The sequence below is a fragment of the Schistocerca americana genome, chromosome 5, assembly GCF_021461395.2.
Source record: "Schistocerca americana isolate TAMUIC-IGC-003095 chromosome 5, iqSchAmer2.1, whole genome shotgun sequence".
NCBI classification, from domain to species: Eukaryota; Metazoa; Arthropoda; class Insecta; order Orthoptera; family Acrididae; genus Schistocerca; species Schistocerca americana.
In genome coordinates, this window is record NC_060123.1 from 99,127,144 (window position 1) to 99,153,407 (window position 26,264).

The following is a 26,264-nucleotide window of genomic DNA, read 5'->3' on the forward strand; positions in this document are numbered from 1 at the left end:
TTTATGTCTGTCAACAACTTAATGCCGAAACTATTCAGTGAGTTGTTACCTTTATTCCTTAAATCATTTACATGCCAACAGTGTTTGTAGAACAGATCTGTCTGCATCTCAGGCATGTCCACAGAGGTAAATCGCATTGTTTTATTCACAAAATTACTAAATTTATAAATAAAAATATTAACAAAAAACCTCAATGGTTCCTTAAAACTGAGAGTAATACCTCTTAGTCTCATTGCATGTATGTTGTTACAGTGTGATTATTTCAGTGAAACACAAACATGGAGTATCAAGAGAGTCGATTCGCGAGTCATTCCCTTAAAAGCATAAGGAAAACCACTTTCCTAATGGTAGAAGGCATGCAACATTACAAACTCTACAACACAGCTACTTTGTTTAAGCCCTCACAATATCTGAGGTGGAATAAGAAACACATCATGAAAGGGATCGATTGGAGGTGGAATTACACACGAGATTTACAATCTGTCACCACTCTATACCAACTTAGAAATGGCAGTCATTTACAGGATTATACAGAAAGTAGTACTAAATTACTGAATCTTTTGCTATCACACACTAAGGGGTAACTTAAATATATGACGATTTCTATTTTTCGCCAGCAATTGATGACATCTAAGATTTCACTTTCTTTCACTAATGGAAATGTTTGTGAAGCACTGGAGAACTTATGTCTTTTCCATGAGAAAGCTTGAATATATTTTATCTCTGGATAAACACAGTGCATGAGGGACACACAAAATACAATACAGAAGACTGCAAAATAAAAACCACACATTTAAAAATTATGTCCCTATTTTGTGCAATATCATTTCCTGGAAATGGGGGAAGAGTACACCTGCTGTATTAGTAACCACAGTGAAAATGCAAAGATATGGTATACCAATAAAGTCTGGATCTTAGAACTGAAATAATTTACAGGTCAAAAGATATCGTAACCTCTTGTAGTTCTGCATCTTGAAACTTTGCTGGCCAACAGGCAATGTATCTACTAGCAATTTTATATTAGTCTACAACTAAAATGGGTCTTTTGTCACCCACTTTCCTATTACATGCCACCTACAAACCTCATTTTCAATATTGTGTTTCTATACACTCCCCAATCAAAGTTTAATACCCTATTTACCACTGGTATACTCTTCACCTACTACAATTTTTTATAACCTTACACAGAAGACATTCAATGACAGACTAAAACAATATACAATGTTCGTGTGTAATCAACAATATTAATATGGTGCAGAACACTGCAGAAAATGGATGTTTTTAGTAAGGATATGCATCCACCAGCACCAGGAGAAAATTTTAGAACCACAACCAGCACACCACACACTTACACCAACACACACACACCAACACATGAAATGGCAAATGTTAAATCAAGTTTTTTTTTAGCAGCTTATTGTATAACAATAGGATGTAGCTCCAAATGAAAAAAGGGTAACTTATAAAAAATACATACCCTCCAGAACCACTGCACTGTTATATGATTTGGGTGGTAGTCACCCTTGTAAAGAGTATTTTGTTTCCAGTCTTTCACATCAATGTTTTGTATTCCACACATCAGCAATTCCAGTTCATGTTCATCAAATATTTTCACTAATGGCAAAGGTACCAAACCTTCAAATCCATTCAAAAATGCATTCATTTGCTCTTGGACTCTTGAAACAAACCTCCACTGTATGACAAGGCTGTCAACAAAACATATGTTTCATTTTAATATTTTTACGTTTACTTTCACTCTAGCAACTATCGACACATTTCAGCAAAGTTAAATCCAAATTAAATAATTCCAATAAATTATTTTGTTACAAATTAATTAACAACTACACAAATTACCAGTGTTTAATTAAGTATTCATCTGTTGAATAAAAGAAGCTGTCAAAAAATTGTTTTGATTAGATTTGAAATTTGTTTTGCTTCCTGTCAGATAATGTAAACAAGCAAAGATTTTTGTGGCTGCATACCAAAATCCCTTATGAGTCACTGACTGTATACGTTTTCATTAAATTTATGAACTTCATGAGTGTTGTCCAAAGTCAGTAACTATGAATCCTATATAGTACTTGAGGTAGGGGTGTCTTTGTTACTGACTCTTTCACGACCACTCAGTGAACACTGAGAAAGTACTACATAAATAGCCTGATTTGCCTTACTATTGATCAATGTTGACTTAGTATTAGGCATTGTGCTGCTGGACTGCTACAATACAGAAGGCAGCACCATTAGGTAGGTAGTTTCAGTCAAGTGGTAACACTAGTGTACACAGTAGTGTGTTTATGAAGAAATTACCAGATTGTTGAAATTCTGCAAAAGGGCATTCCATCTGCAAGAAATTTTATTCCAGGTTACAGCAACTGCCGCTTTTATCACTGAATTTCTTACTGACAATAATTAAACACATTTAATTTCACAGTGGCTTCATTTAATACAAAATGCACAGTTACTCATAAGGTATCCTATATTTCAGTGTGTTAAGTATCACTGAAATTGTATACATTAACTTGCAGGAAGTTACTTTTTACTTATTCAGTGCAACCTCTTATTCTGTAACCTCTTATTATGTAAGCATTTAAGAACATAAATTATGAACATAATTACCTAATATATTCATCTTTATTTTCATTTGTAACAGGAATGTTTGCTCCATCAGGTTTCAGTTCACGCTGTGAAAAGTGGCCAAAACTTTCCTCATCAACACAAAATGTCAGTTCTAATTCACTTGGATCATTTTCTTTAATCCATAAAAGTGAATTGTAATACTCTGAATCAACACTCTCCATGTCCTTCAAGTCAATTGGCTTATTCAACATCATTTTATAAAATGGACGGATAAAAAAGGCTGCAAATAATAATTTCTGGCTTATTATTCACCATTTTAGCAAGAGAAAAATATTATGTAAGCATGCAAATATATCTAGAATTATATTTTGTAAGTGTTTTTCATCCCCCCTCCAAAGAATGGTGTATTTCTCAATATTTCACAATGGTAAGTGTTTCGTCTCCCTCCCTCCTTCCAAAGAGTGGTGTATTTCTCAATATTTCACAATTGTCTACTCCCACTCACAGAAACGGAATTCTGTCACTAGGAGGAAAGTGTGTTACTTTACCCAATTAATTCCAAACCTACTGAAAATGTGCAGAATTTTTTTGTAACTGAGATAAATTAACCGATTCTGGTTGACAGATTTAAGCAAAAACACACGTAGTGCCATAAGCTTCAGGCATATGAAATAAGTCCAATGAAACAGAAAGTACATTAAAAGCCATTTCGAAAAATTCTCCTTCCCTTTTTTGTACGAAACAGTCTTACAGAAAAGTTAACATTACAGTAAAGCAAAGCATTGTGACACAGGAATGAAATACTAATGCACATACAAGTGCACAACTGATCCCCTACAATTGGGCTGACAGTTACTGGAAAATATTTTGTTCAACACTTTGTGTACATTTTTAAGTACAAGAAATCAAAAATCTGTAACTGCAACTGGAGAAAAAAAGTCAGTGCATGTAAACTACCTGAAATGTGTGACACATTCCTTATACAAATAATTCTAAATGCTTTGGACTACACTTTTCTCTATAACCTGAACCACTCAACTTTTTCCATTTAACAAAGCATCTGTTGTCAACAGGTACAGGGTTGACAGTAGTTGACTCTAACCTTGGAATATTATGATTCACGAAAACCAACACAATCATCAATCAGGCCAAGGAAGAGCAACAGATTGACTGAAAATGATTGGAACCCTTTCCGGTTGAATTTTAAAAGAGAGAAGTAGTCAAATTGCAGGAAAGTTCAGTAGACTACAAGAGAAGATGGAGCACTAAAAGACAAGAAATTTGTTACATGGGAGGATAGGTAGGACAAGAAGAAGAATTATATGGTTTCATGAAGGGACTCATTTGCTACTGCATAGCAGGATATATCTGACAGACTGGTTCCTATGCTTTGCACTTTTGCAGAAGTAAAGGGAAGGAATATCAACTGCTGCACCCTTGTACAAGTGCAGCATTATCATTCTGCAGCTGTGTTATGACTTTGTAAGCCCACTAGACAAAAATCCATCAATCCCTTAAAAGATCACACATCATTTCAGAGAATTGGAGATCAGGCCTGCTTGCTGATCAGCTAGGAGCTGGCTCATGGTCATGACACAGCACAAAGTAAGGGGGTTGGCTTGGAGTGGCTAATGGTGAGGGAAGGTGGGGTGAGGGTTGGTTGGTTGAGGTTTAAGGGACCAAACAGCAAGGTCATCAGTCCCTTGTTTCAAATATGCGCCATTCCGCTAATGGGACAACTCAGTAAAGTCAGAACAATAAAACGGAAAAAGGGAAAAAACGTAAAAAGGCAGTCATGTTGTCATTGGTAAAAAACAAAATGAGGGAAGTTGGCAAGAGAACGAACCCAACACTATGCTGAAGCAGCATAGGCAAGACCACCTGTGACTTAAAAGGTACAACTGCTATAATGTAGAAAGTATGTATAAAAGGGGGTAAAAACAGAGTAAAAGGGGAAGAAAAGAGGAATTCGGTCAGGGAGGTGAATCAGGAATCTCCGAACACTGCTTACAGTGGGAGACACCCAAACACTCACCGCCCTGCCCCAACACCAGAGAGAGATTAAAAACCTTAAAACTGAGAATAAAAACCACTTTCCTGGAGGAAACCGAGAACCAGAGAGACCATCCGGGAATCGTCAGCCAACATCAAAGGTAAAGTGTGGGGGAGCCTGTACTGAGCACGCAGAGCCAAAAGAAGGGGGCATTCAACCAAAATGTGGGCTACTGACTGAAAGGCTCCACAACCACATAGTGGGGGTGGCTCATCACGCAAAAGAAAACCATGGGTCAACCGAGTATGGCCAATGCGGAGACGACACAGTGTGGTCGAGTCCTTTCGGGAGATGCGAAAGGAAGAACGCCACGGGCCTGGTGTCACCTTAATTGCACGAAGTTTATTAGACAGGGGAGTAGCCTCCCAAGAATTGGCCCATGACTGTGCGAAGTGGGATTTGATGTGAAGTCGTAAATCCGCTGCAGGAGGGGCTACAGAAAATGGGGTTGGGGGGTAAGTAACTGCTCCCCCAGCCAAACGATCAGCGAGCTCATTACCCAGGACACCCACATGGCCAGGGACCCAAAGGAAGTCAATAGAACAAGCAGCACGGTGAATATCAGCGAGATGGTCATGGATGGCAGAGACCAAGGGATGGCGCGAAAAACACCGGTCAATAGCAAGAAGGCCACTCATCGAGTCCGTGCATAACAAAACGCGGTTGTGTTGGGACTGTTTAATAAAGGTAAGGGCCTGGGAAATTGCCATCAATTCCGCAGTAAACACCCCACATGTAGGTGGCAGCAGATGACTTTCCGTTCCAACAGAGGACGTGAAGGCAAACCCAACACGATCAGCAGATTTAGAGCCATCAGTGTAAAAAACAACAGCATCCCGAAACTCCCATAAAATTTGGCGGAAAAAGAAACGGAACACCACCGGGGGGGGGGTGGGGGGGGGGGGGGTGGAATCTTTCGGACCGCGGCGGAGATCCATCCGAAGTCGAGGCCGAGGAACTAACCAAGGAGTGGTGGAGGGGAGGGAGCGAGGAAGACAGGACAAAGAAGGAAGCTGAAAATCACGGCAAAGAGACGCAAGGCGCAGCCCAACCGGTAAACCCGCCCGAGGGCGGGAGTTGGGTGGGCGACATCCATGGTCTGGGAACAGGATAGAATAGGAAGGATGAGTGGGAGAGGAACGGATAGTGAGTGCATAAGACACCAGAAGCTGGGACCGCTGAACAGAAAGGGGGGGGGGGGATCCCAGCTTCAACCAGGAGACTATCAACAGGGCTAGTAGGGAAGGCACCGGTGGCCAAATGGATAACACGATGGTGGACTGGATCCAGCACGTGCAGTGTGGAAGGAGCAGCTGAACCATAAACTTGACAACCATAGTCCAAGCGAGACAGAACTAGAGCACAATAAAGACGGAGGAGGAGGGAACGGTCCGCACCCCAAGAGGAGTGGGCAAGGAAGCGAAGGACATTGAGTTTACGGAAACATCCTACCTTCAGGAGTCTGATACGGGGCACCCAAGTGAGCTTGTTGTCGAAAAGATGACCCAGGAAACGAAACTGTGTGACCACAGGCAATCGTTGTGCAGCGAGATAGAGCTCTGGATCAGGGTGGATCGTAGTACGGTGACAGAAGTGGATCACTCGCGATTTTAAAGGAAACCTCCGGGGAGAATTGAAACCCGTGTGAGAGGGTCCATGCAGAGGCACGCCGTATAGCTACCTGGAGCTGCCGCTCTGCAGATGCCATCGAGGAGGAACTAACCCAAATGCAGAAATCATCCACATACAGGGCAGGGGCGACCAAGGGACTGACAGAGGCTACAAGTCCATCGATAGCAATGAGGAAAAGAAGGACACTCACTCAAGACAGAACCCTGTGGGATGCCTGTCTCCTGGGTCCGTGGAGAACTAAAAGCAGTACCAACTCGAACTCTGAATGACCGATGGATCAGGAACTGGCGGATAAAAAATCGGGAGTGGGCCCCGAAGACCCCACTGATGAAGGGTAAGTAAGATGTGATGGCGCCAGGCCATGTCATAGGCCTTGCGAAGGTCAAAAAACACTGCAACCAAATGGCGGCGCTGGGAAAAAGCCTGCCGAACTGCGGATTCCAAGTGAAGTAAATGATCGATTGAAGACCGTCCCTCTTGAAAGCCACGCTGGTAAGGCGACAATAGATCCCAAGATTCGAGGACCCAATTGAGCCGATGGGCTACCATCCGTTCAAGTAACTTACAAACAACATTGGTCAAACTAATTGGCCGATAGCTGTCAACAGATAGGGAGTTCTTACCAGGCTTAAGGACAGGAACCACAATGCTATCCCTCCACTGAGAAGGGAAGTCACCCTGGAGCCAGATACGGTTAAACACCCGAAGAAGCTGTTGCCGTTGTGGAGCACTGAGATGTTGAAGCAGCTGGTTATGAATGGAATCTGGGCCAGGGGCCGTATCATGAGAAGAAGATAGAGCAGAAAGAAATTCCCATTCAGTAAAAGGTTCGTTCTAAGATTCTGACTCACAAGGGGTGAAACATAAGGCGGAAGCTTCAGCCAGCTGTTTCTGATGAAGGAAAGCAGCTGGATAGGAGGCTGACGCTGACGCCACTGCAAAATGGGTCGCAAGAACTAATGGGTCTGTACAAATGCCATTTGGGAGGTGAAGGCCTGGGAGGGTGGACTGCCAATGGCAACCTTGGAGAGAACGAAGTGTAGCCCATACCCGTGACAGAGGGACAGTAGAACCAATGGAAGAAACGAATCGTTCCCAACATATCTGCTTACCCTGTTTGATTAAATAACGGGCTTTAGCATGGAGGCGTTTAAAGGTAGTAAGGCTGGCTACGGATGGGTGCCTCTTAAAGTGTTGCAAAGCTCAACGGCGATCACGGATGGCAATGGCAATGGCCGTACTGCACCATGGGACTTGCCGGCGACGAAATGGTCCAGATGAGCGCGGGACAGCAAGGCTAGCAGCGCGAACAATCACATCGGACACGTCACGTAGGACGTTATCAATACAACCCGACAAAGAGGGAGAAAACTCGACCTGTGCAGTGTATAGAGGCCAATCGGCGCGGTGGAAAGACCAACGAGGTAACCTCTCCATCGGGGAGCGGGAAGGGAGCGTGATAATCAACGGGAAATGGTCACTATCACAAAGGTCGTCGTGTGGCGACCAGTGTAATGTAGGGAGGAGAGAGGGAGAAGAAAGAGAAAGATCAATGGCAGAAAAGGTACCATGACCGGCACTGAAATGAGTAGGGGAGCCATCATTAAGAAGGCACAGGTCGTGGTCTGCAATAAATTGGTCTATAAGAAGACCTCGTCTAGATGGAAAGGCACTGCCCCACAAAGGATGATGAGCATTAAAATCCCCAAGGAGGAGGAAGGGAGGAGGAAGTTGCTGAAGAATGGCGGTTAAGGCAGCAGGTGTAAGAGTCCTGTCAGGAGGGAGATAAAAATTGCAAACTGTGACTGCAGAGTCTAAGTGGACCCTAACAGCAACCGCTTCCAATGTAGTTTGGAGAGGAATCCACGTGCTAGCAATGTCTGTACGGACCAACGTACAAACGCCACCAGAAGCCCGCAAGGGTCCGACCCGATTTCGACAGAAAACACGGAACCCACGGAGGGTCGGTGAGTGAGCATCAGTAAAATGAGATTCCTGGAGAACCACACAAGCTGCAGAGTAGGACGAAAGAAGGGATTTCAATTCCGGAAGGTGACGATAGTATCCATTACAATTCCATTGGAGAACCACAGAACAATGGTTTAAATGAGGGCTGAACACGCTAAATCCAGCCATACCGCTGGGTCCCCACCCGTCACCGACAAGGAGGGGGCGACATCCATGAATGACAGGTCAGAATCTGGTTGTGAAGTCAGGGAAGGGACCTCCGGTGACACCAGAGGCTCTTTGTCCCGGGACTTATGTTTCTTCTTCTTTTCAGGCTGAGATCGAGGAGGGCTGTGTGGCATAAAGGAGCCAGCTGCAGCAAGATCACGAACAGAAAGAGACCGGGCGACCTGGGGGCCGACAGACCGCGGCTCTCGCGGTCGTCGCGCGGCAGCAGACCTTTGACCTGGAAGGTGCCGGGAAGGGGCATCCCAGGAGAGGTGCCCTTGACCGGCAGACGCCGAAGGAGTGGGGCACTTCTCCGGCTGGGGAGGGGGAGCAGTGCCCATAGGAGAATGTGTGGGAGCCGCAGGGGAGGGGGGGAGTAGAGGGGTCCGGGATGGTGGTAAGGATGGTGGTAAGGAAGGGGGAGGAAGGGATGAAGATGTAACCAAGGCGTAACTAGATGTTATGGACACAGGGTGAAGACGTGTACATTTCTTATGGGCCTCTGTGTAGGTTAAATGATCGAGGGACTTATACTCCTGTATCTTTTTTTCTTTCTTATATACTGGGCAATCTGGTGAACGTGGAGAATGACTACCATGACAATTTACACATACAGGAGGGGGAACACAGGGACTCCCCTCATGGAGTGGACGTCCACAGTCACCACAGAGAGGGGCCTGGGAACAGCGAGAAGACATGTGGCCAAAATGCAAGCACTTAAAACACCTCATAGGAGGTGGGTTGGTTGGTTGGTTGTTTGAGATTAAAGGGACCAAACAGCAAGGTCATCAGTCCCTTGTTTCAAATAGACTCCATTCTGCTAACGGGACATCTCAGTATAGTCAGAAAAATAAAACGGATAAAGGGGAAACGTAAAAGGGCAGTCACGTTGTCATTAGTAAAAACAAATGAGGGAAGTTTGCAAGAGAACGAACCCAACACTATGCTGAAACAGCAAAGGCAAGACCACCTGTGACTTAAAAGGTACAACTGCTATAATGCAGAAAGGACGTATTGGAATAGAAAAACTAACCAAGCCTTAAAAAGAAGGGGTAAAAACAGAGTAAAAGGGAAAGAAAAGAGAATTCCGGTCAGGGAGGTGAATCGGGAATCTCTGAACACTGCCTACAGTGGGAGACACCCAAACACTCACCGCCCTGCCCCAACACCAGAGGGAGATTAAAAACTTTAAAACTGAGAATAAAAACCACTCTCCCGGAGGAAATCTAGAACCAGAGAGACCATCCGGGAATCGTCAGCCAACATCAAAGGTAAAGTGTGGGGGAGTCTGTACTTAGCACGCAAAGCCAAAAGAAGGGGGCATTCAACCAAAATGTGGGCCACTGACTGGAAGGCTCCACAACCACATAGCGGGGGTGGCTCATCACGCAAAAGGAAACCATGGGTCAGCCTGGTATGGCCAATGCGGAGACGACACAGTGTGGTCGAGTCCTTGCGGGAGAGGCTAAAGGAAGAACGCCATGGGCCTGTATTCACCTTAATGGCACGAAGTTTATTAGACAGTGGAGTAGCCTCCCAAGAATTGGCCCATGACTGTGCAAAGTGGGATTTGATGTGAAGCCGTAAATCCGCTGCAGGAGGGGTTACAGAAAACGGGGGGTAAGTAACTGCTCCCCCAGCCAAACGATCAGCGAGCTCATTACCCGGGATACCCACATGGCCCGGGACCCATAGGAAGTCAATGGAACAAGCAGCACGGTGAAGATCAGCGAGATGGTCATGGATGGCAGAGACCAAGGGATGGCGCAAAAAACACCGGTCAATAGCAAGAAGGCCACTCATCGAGTCCGTACATAACAAAACGCGGTTGTGTTGGGATTGTTTAATAAAGGTAAGGGCCCGGGAAATTGCCATCAATTCCGCAGTAAACACCCCACATGAGGGTGGCAGTAGATGATTTTCCGTTCCAACAAAGGACGTGAAGGCATACCCAACATGATCAGCAGATTTAGAGCCATCAGTGTAAAAAACAACAGCATCCCGAAACTCCCATAAAATTTGGCGGAAAAAGGAACGGAACACCACCGGGGGGATGGAATCTTTCGGACCGCGGCGGAGATCCATCCGAATTCGAGGCCGAGGAACTAACCAAGGAGGGGTGGAGGGGAGGGAGCGAGGAAGACAGGACAAAGAAGGAAGCTGAAAATCACGGCAAAGAGACGCAAGGCGCAGCCCAACCGGTAAACCCGCCCGAGGGCGGGAGTCAGGCGGGCGACGTCCATGGTCTGGGAATAGGATAGAATAGGAAGGATGAGCGGGAGAAGAACGGATAGTAAGGGCATAAGACACCAGAAGCTGTGACCGCCGAACAGAAAGGGGGGGGATCCCAGCTTCAACCAGGAGACTATCAACAGGGCTAGTAGGGAAGGCACCGGTGGCCAAACGGATACCACGATGGTGGACTGGATCCAGCACGTGCAGCGTGGAAGGAGCAGCTGAACCATAAACTTGACAACCATAGTCCAAACGTGACAGAACTAGAGCACGATAAAGACGGAGGAGGAGGGAACGGTCCGCACCCCAGGAGGAGTGGGCAAGGAAGCGAAGGACATTGAGTTTACGGAAACATCCTACCTTCAGGAGTCTGATATGGGGCAGCCAAGTGAGCTTGTTGTCGAAAAGAAGACCTAGGAAATGAAACTGTGGAACCACAGGCAATCTTTGTGCAGCGAGATAGAGCTCTGGATCAGGGTGGACCGTAGTACGGCGACAGAAGTGGACCACCCGCGATTTTAAAGGAGAGAATTGAAACCCGTGGGAGAGGGTCCATGCAGAGGCACGCCATATAGCCACCTGGAGCTGCCGTTCTGCAGATGGCATCGAGGAGGAACTAACCCAAATGCAGAAATCATCCACATACAGGGCAGGGGCGACCAAGGGACCGACAGAGGCCACAAGTCCATCGATAGCAATGAGGAAAAGAAGGACACTCAAGACAGAACCCTGTGGGATGCCCGTCTCCTGGGTCCGTGGAGAACTAAAAGCAGTACCAACTCGAACTCTGAATGACCGATGGATCAGGAACTGGCGGATGAAAATCGGGAGTGGGCCCCGAAGACCCCACTGATGAAGGGTTAGTAAGATGTGATGGCACCAGGCCGTGTCATAGGCCTTGCGAAGGTCAAAAAACACTGCAACCAAATGGCGGCGCTGGGAAAAAGCCTGCCGAACTGCGGATTCCAAGCGAAGCAAATGATCGATTGGAGATCGTCCCTCTCGAAAGCCACACTGGTAAGGGGACAATAGATGCCGAGATTCGAGGACCCAAGTGAGCCGACGGGCTACCAGCCGTTCAAGTAACTTACAACCAACATTGGTCAAACTAATTGGCCGATAGCTATCAACAGATAGGGGGTTCTGACCAGGCTTAAGGACAGGAACCACAATGCTATCCCTCCACTGAGAAGGGAAGTCACCCTGGAGCCAGATACGGTTAAACACCCGAAGAAGATGGTGCCGTTATGGAGCACTGAGATGTTGAAGCAGCTGGTTATGAATGGAATCTGGGCCAGGAGCCGTATCATGAGAAGCAGATAGAGCAGAAAGAAATTCCCATTCAGTGAAAGGTTCGTTGTAAGATTCTGACTCACAAGTGGTGAAACATAAGGTGACAGCTTCAGCCTGCTGTTTTTGATGAAGGAAAGCAGCTGGATAGGAGGCCGACGCTGATGCCACTGCAAAATGGGTCGCAAGATGTTCTGCGAGAACTAATGGGTCCGTACAAATGCCATCTGGGAGGTGAAGGCCTGGGAGGGTGGACTGCCGATGGCAACCTTGGAGAGAGCGAAGTGTAGCCCATACCCGTGACAGAGGGACAGTGGAACCAAGGGAAGAAACGAATCGTTCCCAACATATCCGCTTGCTCTGTTTGATTAAATAACGGGCTTTAGCGCGAAGGCGCTTAAAGGTAGAAAGGCTGGCTACAGATGGGTGCCTCTTAAAGTGTTGCAAAGCTCGACGGCGATCACGGATGGCAATGGCAATGGCCGTACTCCACCACGGGACTTGCCGACGACGAAATTGTCCAGATGAGCGCGGGACAGCAAGGTTAGCAGCGCGAACAATCGCGTCAGACACGTCACGTAGGACGTCATCAATACAACCCGACAAAGAGGGAGAAAACTCGACCTGTGCAGTATATAGAGGCCAATCGGCGCGGTGGAAAGACCAACGAGGTAACCTCTCCATCGGGGAGCGGGAAGGAAGCGTGATAAGCAACGGGAAATGGTCACTATCACAAAGGTCGTCGTGTGGCGACCAGTGTAATGAAGGGAGGAGAGAGGGAGAAGAAAGAGAAAGATCAATGGCAGAAAAGGTACCATGACCAGCACTGAAATGAGTAGGGGAGCCATCATTAAGAAGGCACAGGTCGTGGTCTGCAATAAATTGGTCGATAAGAAGACCTCGTCTAGATGGAAAGGCACTGCCCCACAAAGGATGATGAGCATTAAAATCCCCAAGGAGAAGGAAGGGAGGAGGAAGTTGCTGAAGAAGGGTGGTTAAGGCAGCAGGTGTAAGAGTCCTGTCAGGAGGGAGATAAAGATTGCATACTGTGACTGCAGAGTCTAAGTGGACCCTAACAGCAACTGCTTCCAATGTAGTTTGGAGAGGAATCCACGTGCTAGCAATGTCTGTACGGACCAACGTACAAACGCCACCAGAAGCCCGCAAGGGTCCGACCCGATTTCGACAGAAAACACGGAACCCACGGAAGGTCGGTGAGTGAGCATCAGTAAAATGAGATTCCTGGAGAACCACACAAGCTGCTGAGTAGGACGAAAGAAGGGATTTCAATTCCGGAAGGTGACGATAGTAGCCATTACAATTCCATTGGAGAACCACAGAACGATGGTTTAAATTAGGGCTGAACACGCTAAATCCAGTCATACCGCCGGGTCCCCACCCGTCACCGACAAGGAGGGGGCGACATCCATAAACGACAGGTCAGAATCCGGTTGTGAAGCCGGGGAAGGGACCTCCGGTGACACCAGAGGCTCTTTGTCCCGGGACTTATGTTTCTTCTTCTTTTCAGGCTGAGATTGAGGAGGGCTGTGTGGCATAATGGAGCCAGCTGCAGCAAGATCAGGAACAGAAAGAGACCGGGCGACCTGGGGGCGGATAGACCGCGGCTCTCGCGGTCTCCGCGCTGCAGCAGACCTTTGACCTGGAAGGTGCCGGGAAGGGGCATCTCGGGAGAGGCGCCCTTGACCGGCAGACGCCGAAGGAGTGGGACACTTCTCCGGCTGGGGAGGGGGAGCGGCGCCCAGAGGAGAAGGTGTGGGAGCCGCAGGGGAGGGGGGAAGGAGAGGGGTCCGGGACGGGGGTAAGGAAGGGGGAGGAAGGGATGAAGATGTAACCAAGGCGTAACTAGATGTCATGGACACAGGGTGCAATCGTGCATATTTCTTACGGGCCTCTGTGTAGCTTAAACGATCAAGAGACTTATACTCCTGTATCTTTTTTTCTTTCTTATAGACTGGGCAATCTGCTGAACGTGGAGAATGACTACCATGACAATTTACACATACAGGAGGGGGAACACAGGGACTCCCCTCATGGAGTGGACGTCCACAGTCACCACAGAGAGGGTCCTGGGTACAGCGAGAAGACATGTGGCCAAAACGCAAGCACTTAAAACACCGCATAGGAGGTGGGATGTACGGCTTCACATCACAGCGATAGACCATAATCTTAATTTTCTCAGGAAGGGTATCCCCTTCAAAGGCCAGGATAAAGGCACCAGTATCAATACGATTATCTTTAGGACCCTTCTGAACACGCCGAACAAAGTGAACACCCCGCCGTCCGAGATTGTCCCGAAGATCCTCATCAGTTTGAAGGAGGAGGTCTCTGTGAAAAATCACACCTTGTACCATATTTAGAGACTGGTGAGGGGTAATGGACACGGGAATTGTGCCAAGATGGGTACAGGCACGAAGGGCCGCAGATTGGGCAGCCGAAGCAGTTTTTATCAGTAACGAACCCGACCGCATCTTGCTCAGGGAGTCCACTTCGCCGAACTTGTCTTCAATGTGTTCCACAAAGAATAAAGGTTTGACACTGGTGAAAGTATCTCCATCAGTCCTGGTGCAAACTAGATAACGGGGGAAAGGCTTTGCCCCTAGACGACGGGCCTGACCCTCCTCCCAGGGGGTAGCCACGGAAGGGAAGGCCGAAGGGGCAAGAGAAGCAGCACTTGAGGAATCAGTACCACGCAGAGAGACGGCCGCAGAAGAGCGGCCAGAGGTTTGGACCCTTATGCGTTTCATCTGCATAGCGTCCGCCCTGATACCACCCACTCCGATCAGGGGCTCTCCTCACGGGCGCCACCCAGCCACAGCAAGGGCCGTCTGGCACGGCGGCCATTGCCGGGAGTTCCGATGCTCCAGGATGACGAGCAACCACTCCAAGGCATGCATGAGGAGGTCACAGCTCAGGTATCAGAAGTGTGATCCCTGTGTGTCAGGGGGCTCAACCAAAAGGGTACATAGCGACCCCACCACACGGGCTGGCTACCGTGCTGGCTATGCACCCTAGCATCAGACAACGACGTAGAAGAAAAGGTGGAATATACTAGGAGGGCACACGTCGGAGACACTAGGTAAGGTGCTCTTCCCCAAATGGCTCACACTACGGAAGAGAAATTTTGGAATGGAGGTCAAACCCCAGAGGGGACCAAGGAATGCCGAGAGGAGGAGATGATTACGCAACAAAGCCGGAGTGTAAAACCAACAGAACCAGGAGGATAGCGGGGGCCAACATAAGCAAGGACACCAATAGAGGGAGAGGAGATGGTGAGGGGAAAGGAGCATGGAGGGGAAAGGAGGGGAAGGGAAAGGAAATGCAACCCGGGAGAGAAAGAAGGCTGCAATGGCTCGGGGCCCCATGCTCGCCACGCACGTATCCACAAGAGAGTTGCGGACCCCATGGGGGGGTGGGGTGAGGGGAAAGGAGGAACTGGAACAAGGTAGCTTCACAAGAGAAATTGTTGTCAATGAGTCTAATTTTACGTTCATTAATGTTATGTAGTATGGATAATTGTACAAATGTGTTCTGTGGCAGATTTATTTTTCTGAGACTGCTGTATAAAATGACAAACGATAATTAAATGAAACTGATACCTCTGAACATTTTGATGAAGTGAAGAACTTGGGCAACTAAGTACAAACATGATATTTATTATGACTGAAGCAGTCTTCTGATGAATGCTAGGGCAAAATTTAAACTGAGATAAACTTTTATTTCTTGGCCATTTTATTTGTAAGTTGAACATAAAAATGCAGGATGTCAATGACTATTATTTTTTTTATTTTTCACTAAAACATCTATGTCTTGTACCACTTTCTGAGCACTGGTACTTCAAAGACAATCTTTTGAGTTGAAGTCTGTCAGTGACCTAGTGACACTATAATACATACGAGCTACATAAAAAAATTTTCCAATTATGTTTATCATAAATATGATTTACATGTTTTATTCTGTACAGCTTTAGATACTGTGTGTCAATTAAAATGCAATACATATTTTAACTTTTCTAAATAATTCTGTATTATGATATAATTGTTATGGATCATTGCTAGTAGGGAAAGTTAGGAAAACCAATATTTTTTGCAGGTAGCAAAAACTTGTCTAGAAGTGCTGTCTCTGGACATGAGTGTAACATCAGAGTAGAGTGTGCTAAAGACGTATTTGGATGTGAGACTTTTTTGAAGTGAACGAACACAATTGGTATGCAGCATAAAACCTTGGGCATATGTGAGACAAAATTATAACTAGTGAGGCACCACAAGCATGACAAGTGTGAGCAGATGTAAGAGACTCCAATAACATCAGGATCCTGCTTCATAATTGGTCACTGCTGATCAAGGCGTGCCTACAATATTACACAACAACGATGACACCTTAACATCTGCAATGAACTGTAAGACTGTTTCATTTTCATTCACATTTGAAACTTTGCGAGACATTTGCCAGTGGCATAATTTGAGTGACTTTAACTGAATAATAGTTAACATGCAAAGTTTTGCACCTCTGCTTCTCACTCTATGTCTTTTGAATGACCATAATCTTCTGCAAGGAAGGTATTGTAATGTTACTGTTGTAAACTGAATTTTTTCATTGTGTTCAGAGCTCTGAAGTGCGCAAAGCTTCGTAAGACACCACTGCATTCCAACAACATATAGGCATCCTGCACAGACCTGTTGTAAATTGATCTGGGTGTGTGTGGCCATTGCTTAAAAGTTCTTATCCCAGTCCTCATGCTACTTTTAACACAGAAGTGTGAACAATGAAACTGACAAGCAGCAAAATGACTACTAGAGAAGTGCAAGTTGCAGAAGGATGGGTGACTTTAGGAACGACAGACGTGGTATGTGAAGGTAGAAAAAGTTTAAGGTTTGCCAATAATATTTTACTTCTCTCAGTGTGTTGGTTAATTAAATGTTCCGTAAAGGATCTAATTTTATTTATTTATTTTTTTTAATCAAAATTATGTGGAATTGACCAATTTACAGGATATGTACACATCATTAGTTGCAGTTGGCTGCTACACGGTGGCCATTTACAAGTTTTTAAATGGCACACTAATCTAAAGTTACCATTAATCAACACACTTTTTCAATTTCACCCTACCATTACATTTAGAACTACTTTTTTTAAAGGCAACTTACCAGTTTTTAAATTTAAAAAAATTGCTATAAAATAGAAGCTGTGAAAAAAAGAGTTAAGAGTTAGATAGTTAGAACTTGCTTTACTCCCTGTCAGACATTTGTTATTGGGGAAAAAATTATATATTTTTTGACACATACTGAACTCCTTTCTGAGCCATTGACAGCTTTAATAATGAGTAGTACGAGTAGTGTTTTCTTCTTGAAAGAGGCAGGTATTGCATCACTTGAACACATTTGAAAAATAAATGCACAAACACAATGATGAATCAGTACCCTCTAAAGTTTAGCTCCAGTTTCACCTCAAACAGTGGGTGGTTGAATGGTCTCTCTAAGATACATCCCATGTATGGCAACATAGTACTCAGCCACAGGATTTAACATCTTAGAACCAAAAAACACATTTGTTTGTCTGCTTGCTAAAGATGTTATTAGATGAAACTGCAGACACTGTAACATGGAAATTTTATGTGGCTGGTGTTTTGAATTATGGTGCATGAAATACTGGTAGGTTTCAGGCCTGAACTACTTTGTTTACAATGTTGCCAACCTCAGCAAACAATTGCACGGTAACCGTAACAAATACTTTGTGCACTTCACTTTTTGCCTCTTGCTTGTTATTCTCTTCACTTACATTGAAATTGTTTGAGGAAGACTCTCTTAACAGCACAAGGGATTGGCGACCAATGTGTCAATTTTGTTTTCGCACAAACACAAGACACGAGTGTAAGCTGGCTGATCTTTGAGAGAGGCACAGGGCTTGTTTCCCCTTGCACTGCTTCTCACCAACTAGGCATTCAAAATTTTGATTTGCTTGTGCTATGTGTTGTCTGCAACACAGTGAGCTTACTGATAGTAATGTGAATAAGTTATTTTCAACTATTTCCATTTTAAGCATCTTGTCAATTTCACTTGTATCACCGACTAACATGGGTTGCATGGTCCATGAAAGTTTTCTGCAATACACTAATCAGGGCTCATATGCGACAGACTTGAGAGCAATGTTCTGCAATTTTGTAGTTGTCGAACTGGATGTGGAAAAGACAGATAATGTCAAGAAACACCTTAAATCTGAAGCACACAGTTCACCGATGAGAAAATGCTGCTCCTTCTCAGCAGAAACAATCATTTGCTGAAAGCATAAATCGTGCCTAAAGAAGAAAATGAGCAAAGACTCCACTCGAAGAGCTCCTATTACAGAGAAGATTGTATATTTTCTCTTTTGTTACTGCTTTATCACCAATACCGATTCTTCCACTTTTTTTCTGTCAGTTTTATATTCCAGCATATAGCATGGGAAAGTTTTAAATTTGTATGTCTCTCCATTTTACACACACACACACACACACACACACACACACACACACACACACACACACACACACACACCTTTTTTACCAAAAATAGATGCTATTTATGCCAAAAGTGGATGCTAATTTTATCCATGTGCTAGCATTTCCAACTTCGTAACTATAACTACACACACTTAGCATTTTTGCTATCATTTACTTCCCACAAAATATGCCTGAAGTTTAAGGCTATTGAACTAACAAAAAATTAATAATATGGTGTCTGATAACACAATTTCTTTTTCTATTTCTATGCAGCTAGTAAAATTTCACTCGCACTTTGGATACCAATGTAATTATTTTATTTCTATGAGAAAAAGCAGTCCAAAATGAAATAACAACCACACTGCAGTAGAAAAATTATCTACTTGTCAGATGACGAGGTCAGCACACACGTTTCAAAATTGAATTAGTAAAATAAGTAGCTTCATTCAACTGAATGCAATGATCCTCTGTGACCCATTATTTGATGGAGAAATACATCTATGGTAGAGGCATGTCACAACTCAGATTTGCCACAGCTCTGAAATGTAAACAGGTCTTGATCACATAATTCTTAAGCATTACGGTTTTTAAAAGCTGTGGAATAAATTGTATATGGGAATTAATGATAAAAAATATGTACATAACAACATTACAAAAAGGGAAGTCGCTACTACCATATAGCGGAGATGGTGAGTTGCAGATAGGCCCAACAAAAAAACTCTTACAATTAAAGGTTTCAGCCATGGGGTGGCAGACAGTGAAGTGCTGCAGGTCAGACGGAGAGTGGGGGACAGGTGGTGGTGGTGGTGGTGGTTTTTTTTTTGGTGGGGTTTAAGGGCGCTCAACTACTGAGGTCATTAGCGCCCAGTCACAGTTGTTAGAGCACATGGAATCTAGTAAAACTCAAGGGGAGGGGGGGGACACCAGAAAGGCTTGACAAATATGCAGATAAAATAAGTAAAAAAGTTAGATATCTTCGGACAAGCCAGTCAAAGTTATAAAACGCAGAACACGAGCAGCTGCTCGAGCGTCATCAGCTAAAATATCCGGTAAAGTAGATGGCAGGGACAGGACAACACGAGATTGACTAAAGCAGGGACACGACAATAAAACATGGCGCACTGTTAATGCCTGACCACAAGGGCACTGCGGGGCTGGGTCACCGGAGAGCAGGTAGCGGTGGCTAAACCGGCAATGCCCAATCCGCAACCTGGTCAGAAGGACCTCTTCTCGCCGAGATGGTCGGGAGGAGGTTGTCCAAGCAGTTGGGAGCGGTTTTACTGCCCGGAGCTTGTTTCCTTGGAGGGATGACCAAGCATCCCACCACAACGACACAAGCCTCTTACAAACATCCCCACGAACGTCAGATGACGAGACACAATGGGAGGCTGGCCGAGGCAGGAGGACTGCAGCCTTGGCTGCAGCATCTGCAGCCTCATTCCCAGGCACTCCACATGTCCGGGAACCCACAGAAAGCTGACAGGAGAACCATTATCAGCGAAAGAATGGAGGGACTGGTGTATCCGTTGAACCAAGGGATGGACCGGATAGAGAGCTCCAAGGCTCTGAAGAGCACTGAGCGAGTCAGAGCAGAGTACATACGATGAATGGCGGTGGCGGCGGGCATACTGAACGGCCTGATGGAGAGAAAAAGCTCGGCCGTAAAGCTGGAACATTGGTCTAGGAGCCGGTATTTAAAGGTGGCGGCCCCGACGACAAAGGCACAGCCGACACCATCGTCAGTTTTGGAGCCATCGGTGTAAATAAAGGTGTGACCGGCAAGTTGAGCACGAAGTTCGACAAACCGTGAGCAATACACTGCAGCCGGAGTACCCTCCTTCGGGAGTGAGCTGAGGTCGAGATAAATATGAACTGGAGCCTGGAGCCAAGGTGGTGTTGGGCTCTCACCCTCTCTGAAGGTGGTAGGGAGGGCAAAATCCAATTGTCGAAGCAGGCGATGGAAGCGGACTCCGGGGGGCAGCAGGGCAGACACATACAACCCGTACTGACGGTTGAGAGAATCGGCAAAGAAGGACTGGTAAGAGGGGTGGTCGGGCATAGACAACAGCCGGCAGGCATACCGAGACAGCAGTACGTCGCGCCGGTAGGTCAATGGTAATTCGGCAGCTTCAGCATAAAGACTCTCGACAGGACTAGTGTAGAAGGCTCCGGTCGCAAGACGTAACCCCCGATGGTGGATGGAGTTGAGACGGCGTAAGAGGGATGGCCGAGCAGACGAAGCTCCCATAATCCAGCTTCGATCGGACTATGGACCGATACAAGCGAAGCAGGACAGTGTGACCCGCTCCCCAAGTTGAACCACTAAGAACTCTGAGGACATTAAGGGAACGTGTACAACGGGCCGCCAAATAAGAGACAAGCGGAGACCAACAAAGTTTCCTGTCCAACGTGAGCCCTAGAAACTTAGTTGTTTCCACGACTGGGAGAACAACGGGACCGAGATGTAAGGATGGCAGAAGGAACGCTTTATATCGCCAAAAGTTGATACAAACCGTCTTCTCTTCAGAGAACCAGAAGCCATTTGCCATGCTCCATGACTATAGGCTGTCTAGACAATGCTGAAGGCAGCGCTCCAGGAGGCATGTTCTCTGGGCACTGCAGTAGATCGCAAAGTCATCGACAAAGAGAGAGCCTGAGACATTAGGTGGAATGCAATCCATAATTGGATTGATCGCGATGGCAAAAAGGGCTACACTCAAGACGGAGCCCTGAGGCACTCCGTTCTCCCGGAGGAAGACGTCGGACAATACGGAACCCACACGTACCCTAAACTTTCGATCCGTTAAAAAGGAATCAATAAAAAGGGGCAGGCGACCGCGTAGGCCCCAAATCAAAGAACACGGCTACCGTTTGGCGCCTTTGCAAAAAGTTGTTCATGATGAATGTCGACAAGGTCACAAGGTGGTCAACAGCGGAGCGGCGGCGACGAAAGCCGCATTGGACATTAGTAAGCAGCCGTCGAGATTCAAGAATCCAGACTAACCGAGCATTAACCATGCGCTCCATCACCTTACAGAGACAGCTTGTAAGAGAAATGGGGCGGTAACTAGAAGGAAGGTGTCTATCCTTCTCGGGTTTGGGTATAGGAACAACGACGGCGTCACTCCAACGCATGGGGACCTGACCTTCGGTCCATACGCAATTGTAGGTACGAAGAAGGAAGCTTTTGCCTGCCGGAGAAAGGTGTGCCAGCATCTGAACGTGAATGGCATCTGGCACCGGAGCAGAGGACCGGGACAGTGCAAGCGCACGTTCGAGTTCCCGCATAGTAAAGGGGGCATTATAAGTTTCCAGATTCAGCGAGTGGAAGGAAGGTCGCCGAGCCTCTTCTGCCTCTTTCCTGGGAAGGAAGGCAGGGTGGTAATGGGCGGAGCTTGAAACCTCCGCGACAAACCGGCCGAAGGCGTTGGAGACAGCCACAGGATCAACGAGGACCTCATTACCCCAGGTCAGGCCAGGTACCGAGGAGTGGGCCTTAATGCCTGACAGCCGGCGCAGGCCACCCCAAACGACGGAAGAGGGAGTAAAACTGTTAAAGGAGCTGGTGAAAGAGGCCCAACAAGCTTTTTTGCTGTCTTCGATGACCCTACGGCACTGCGCTCGGAGTCGTTTGTATCCAATACAATTCGCCAATGTAGGATGGCAGCGAAAGGTGCGTAAATCACGTCGGCGAGCACGGATAGCGTCTCTACAAGCCTCGTTCCACCAGGGGACGGAAACGCGACGGGAAGAAGAGGTAGTACGAGGAATGGAACGTTCGGCAGCATTGGTGATAACAGCCGTGAGGTATTCGACCTGACTGTCACAACTGAGAAAATCGTGGTCCGGAAAGGTCGCCAGTGAGGAGTAAAGTCCCCAGTCAGCTTTCGGTATGTTCCAGCTCGAAGGATGTGGGGATGGGGTGTGGTGCAGGAGACGAACAACACAGGGGAAGTGGTCGCTCGAATAGGTGTCAGAAAGGACATACCACTCGAACCGACGGGCAAGCGTGGTAGATCGAGAGGTCCAAGTGGGAGTAGGTATGAGTAGAGTCCAAGAGGAAAGTCGGGGCGCCAGTATTGAAGCAGACAAGATTGAGATGGTTGAAGACATCCGCCAAGAGTGAGCCTCTTCGACAGGATGCAGGAGAGCCCCAAAGAGGATGATGGGCATTGAAGTTGCCAAACAATAAAAACGGCGGGGGAAGCTGAACAATCAGATGCATCATGTCAGCCCGACTAACAGTGGATGACGATGGAGTGTAGATGGTACAAACTGAAAAAGTAAAAGCAGAAAGAGTAATACGGACAGCTATTGCTTGGAGTGGGGTGGTCAATGGGATGGGATGGTAATAGACATCGTCCCGAACGAGCAACATGACCCCACCATGAGCTGGGATACCGTCCACAGGGGTGAGGTCATACCGCTCCGAGGTATAGTGGGTAAAGGCAATACGGTCAGTTGGGCGCAACTTGGTTTCCTGGAGACCAAGGACGAGCGGACAGTGCAGGTGGAGGAGCAGTTGTAATTCCTCCCGATTAGATCGAATACCCCTTATGTTCCAACGTAACAAGGCCATCGCTAGTCAAAAAGGAGGGGGAACGAGACGAGGGAAGAGCTGGCCACCTCGACGGCCGCGGAGGGCCAGTTTTCGAGGGAACAACGCTACAACCGGCGGGAGGCGGATCCTGTTCCATCGAGTCGTCGCCAGCTGCGGCCGCTGTCCCTGGTTGTGTAGGAGGGGCAGCATCATTTGCCAACGAGAGGCCAGCTGAGCGCCTGGCAGCAGAGCGTCCCGGCGAAACTGAAGATGGTCGGGAGCAGCGACTCACGGATGGAGCGTCAGACGAAACGCGCCGGGGTGGAGAGGGGGATAGAGACTTCTTCTTGGAGGCCTTCTTGGAAGTCCGAGGAGGCACAGGGATAGTGGGCTGGACCCGAAGAAGGTCCTCACGTGCGGGGTCCGTTTTGGAACGCCGGACCTCGGAAACTGGGGTCCGGAACGTTTCCCCGATGGACGCCTGAGAAGAGGATCGCTTCTCAGGCAGCAGGGGGGCAGGGGGGGGGGGGAGGGGGGGGGAGGAGGAAGGGTGACACCCCTGGGGCAGAGGGGGCAGAGGGGGCGGGGGCCATGGGGGAGGAGGATTTGGAAGGGAGGGATTTGGGAGGTGGAGGCACAGACCCCGGATGGGGGGAGGAGGCGGAGGGGGGACAGGATAGGGGGGAGGAGGCGGAGGGGGGACAGGATAGGGGTGAGGATACCGCGGAAGGAGGGGACACAACTGAGGCAAACGAAGTGGTCAACGGCACGGGATGGAGGCGGTCATACTTCTTCCTGGCCTCAGAATAAGAGAGACGATCCAAAGTTTTGAGTTCTTGTATCTTCTTCTCTTTCTGATACGCAGGGCAGTCTAAGGATCTAGGTGAGTGGATGCCAGGACAATTAACGCACCGAGGTGGTGGGGTGCATGTATGTTCCTCACGAAGAGGACGTCCACAATCGCCACAAAGGGGCTCAGCCTCACACCGTGACGACATGTGCCCAAAGCGCAAACACCGAAAACAGCGCATAGGAGGCAGGACGTAAGGTCGCACGTCGCACCGGTAGCACATCACCTTTACCTTCTCTGGGAGAACGTCCCCCTCGAAGGCGAGGATAAAGGCCCCGGTGTCGATGCGGGCCGCGCTGGACTCGCCGGATGAAATGCACGCCTCGGCACTCCAGGTTGGCCCTGAGCTCCTCATCAGATTGCAGCAGGAGGTCCCGATGAAAAATAGCCCCCTGTGTCCTATTTAGTGCCAGATGCGGGACAATGGACACTGGGATGTCCCCTAGGCGGTCGCACGCCTGGAGTGCCACCGACTGTGTGGCGGAGGTGGTCTTTATAAGAATGGACCCCGAACGCATCTTACTGAGAGCCTCGATTTCTCCGAAGATGTCCTCAATGTGCTGAACGAAGAACATGGGCTTGGAGGTGGCAAACGTCCCCCCATCGGTTCGAGAACAGACCGAATAGCAGGGGAAGTACTTCGCCCCCAAGCCGGTGGGCCTGTCCCTCCTCCCAGGGAGTGGCCAAGGGGGAAAGGGCAGGAGAACCAGAACCAGAGACAGTACCTTTCCTTTTGAAAGACTTGGCCGCACAGCGACCTGATACGTGTTGACGTTTCATCAGCGAAACATCCGCCCCGATACCACCCACTCCGACCAGGGTCTCTCCCCACGGGCGCCACCCAGCCTCAGCAAGGGCCACCTGGCAGGATGACCATTGCCGGGAGTCCTGATGCCCCAAGGAGACGGGCACCTACTCCTTGGCCGACGTGGGGAGGGTGCAGCTCAGGTATCGGCAGTACAATCCCTGTGTTGTCAGGGGGCTACAACCTAGAGGGTACATGACGACCCCACCAAAAAAAACAGGCTGGCTACCGTGCTGGATTTCTGGTGCCATGGAAAGTCCATCATGATCGTAGGTGCAGATGGGGACGCACTATGGGCGTAACTTGTACAACCCATCAGGCGTGTAGGCCCAATTTGAGGAATAGTGGGTATGTTTACAACGCCGGTACAATGCTGAGTGCCAAGGTCTTAGTGCACTGAGGACCAGTGGTACACCACGTAAGGCGTCCTTCCCCAAAAGGCTCGTACTTCTGTAGAATTTTGAAAAATGGAGGTCAAACCCCAAGGGGGAATATCACATGGAAGGCCGAAACGGTTGAAACTCCTTTTAGTCGCCTCTTACGACAGGCAGGAATACCTCGGGCCTATTCTTACCCCGGACCTGCAGGGGGGTGGTGGTGGTGGTGGTGGTGGTGGTGGAGAGTAGTGGAAAAAGGAGAGAAATGGAAAGACTGGGTGTGATGATGGAGTGGCGACTGCGAAGTGCCCAAATGGGAACAGGGCAGGGGCTGAATAGGTGAGGACAGTGACTAACGAAGGTTGAGGCCAGGAGGGTTACGAGACCATAGGATGTATTGCAAGGAAAATTCCCACTTGAGCAATTCAGGAAAGGTGGTGTTGATGAGAAGGATTCATACGGCACAGGCTGTGAAGCAGTCAGCGAAATGAAGGATATCATGTTTGTCAGCATGTTCAGCAAGAGGTTGGTCGACTTGTTTCTTGGCCACAGTTTGTCAGTGGCCATTCATACGGACAGACAGCTTGTTGGTTGTCAAGCCTACATAGAATGCAGCACAGTGGTTGCAGCTTAGCTTGTAGATCACATTACTGGTTTCACATATAGCCCTGGCCTGTGATCGGATAGGCCATGTTAGTGACCAGATGGTGGTGGGAGGATGTATGGGACAGGTCTTGCATATACGTCTATTACAGGGGTATGAGACATGAGGTAAGGGATTGGGAGCAGGGATTGTGTAAGGATGGACAAGTATATTGTGTAGGTTCGGGGCTGACTGAATACCACTGTGGAAGGTGTGGGAAGGATAGTGGGCAGAACATTCCTCATTTCAGGGCATGACGAGAGGTAATCAAAACCTAGGTGGAGAATGTAATTCAGTTGCTCCAGTCCTGGGTGCTCCTGAGTTACAAGGGGAATGCTCCTCTGTGGCCAGATGGTGGGACTTTGGAAGGTGGTGGGAGACTGGAAAGTTAAGGCATGGGAGATTTGTTTTTGTACAATGCTTCAGTGAGACCCTCGATGTATTTCAAGAGGTACTGCTCGTCACTGCAGATGCGACGACCACAGGTGGCTAGGCTGTACAGAAAGGACTTCTTGGTACAGAAAGCATGGCAGCTGTTTAAGTGGAGGTATTGCTAGCCACCTTAAGGTGGAGGTCAACATCTACGAAGGT

At 47.6% G+C, this 26,264-nt stretch overlaps 1 protein-coding gene across 6 annotated transcripts in view; it reads right to left on the reverse strand.

Annotated features, from left to right (window-relative positions):
• LOC124615286 (E3 ubiquitin-protein ligase Nedd-4) overlaps positions 1-26,264 on the reverse strand; it is a 211,034-nt gene that overhangs the window by 20,637 nt on the left and 164,133 nt on the right. For all 6 annotated transcript variants that reach the window (XM_047143053.1, XM_047143055.1, XM_047143052.1 and 3 more), the window contains exons 15-16: positions 2,617-2,857; positions 1,478-1,706 (exon numbers count right to left, since the gene is read on the reverse strand). In XM_047143053.1, the coding sequence (XP_046999009.1) occupies positions 1,478-1,706; positions 2,617-2,857 (470 nt within the window). The remainder of the gene's footprint in view (positions 1-1,477; positions 1,707-2,616; positions 2,858-26,264) is intronic.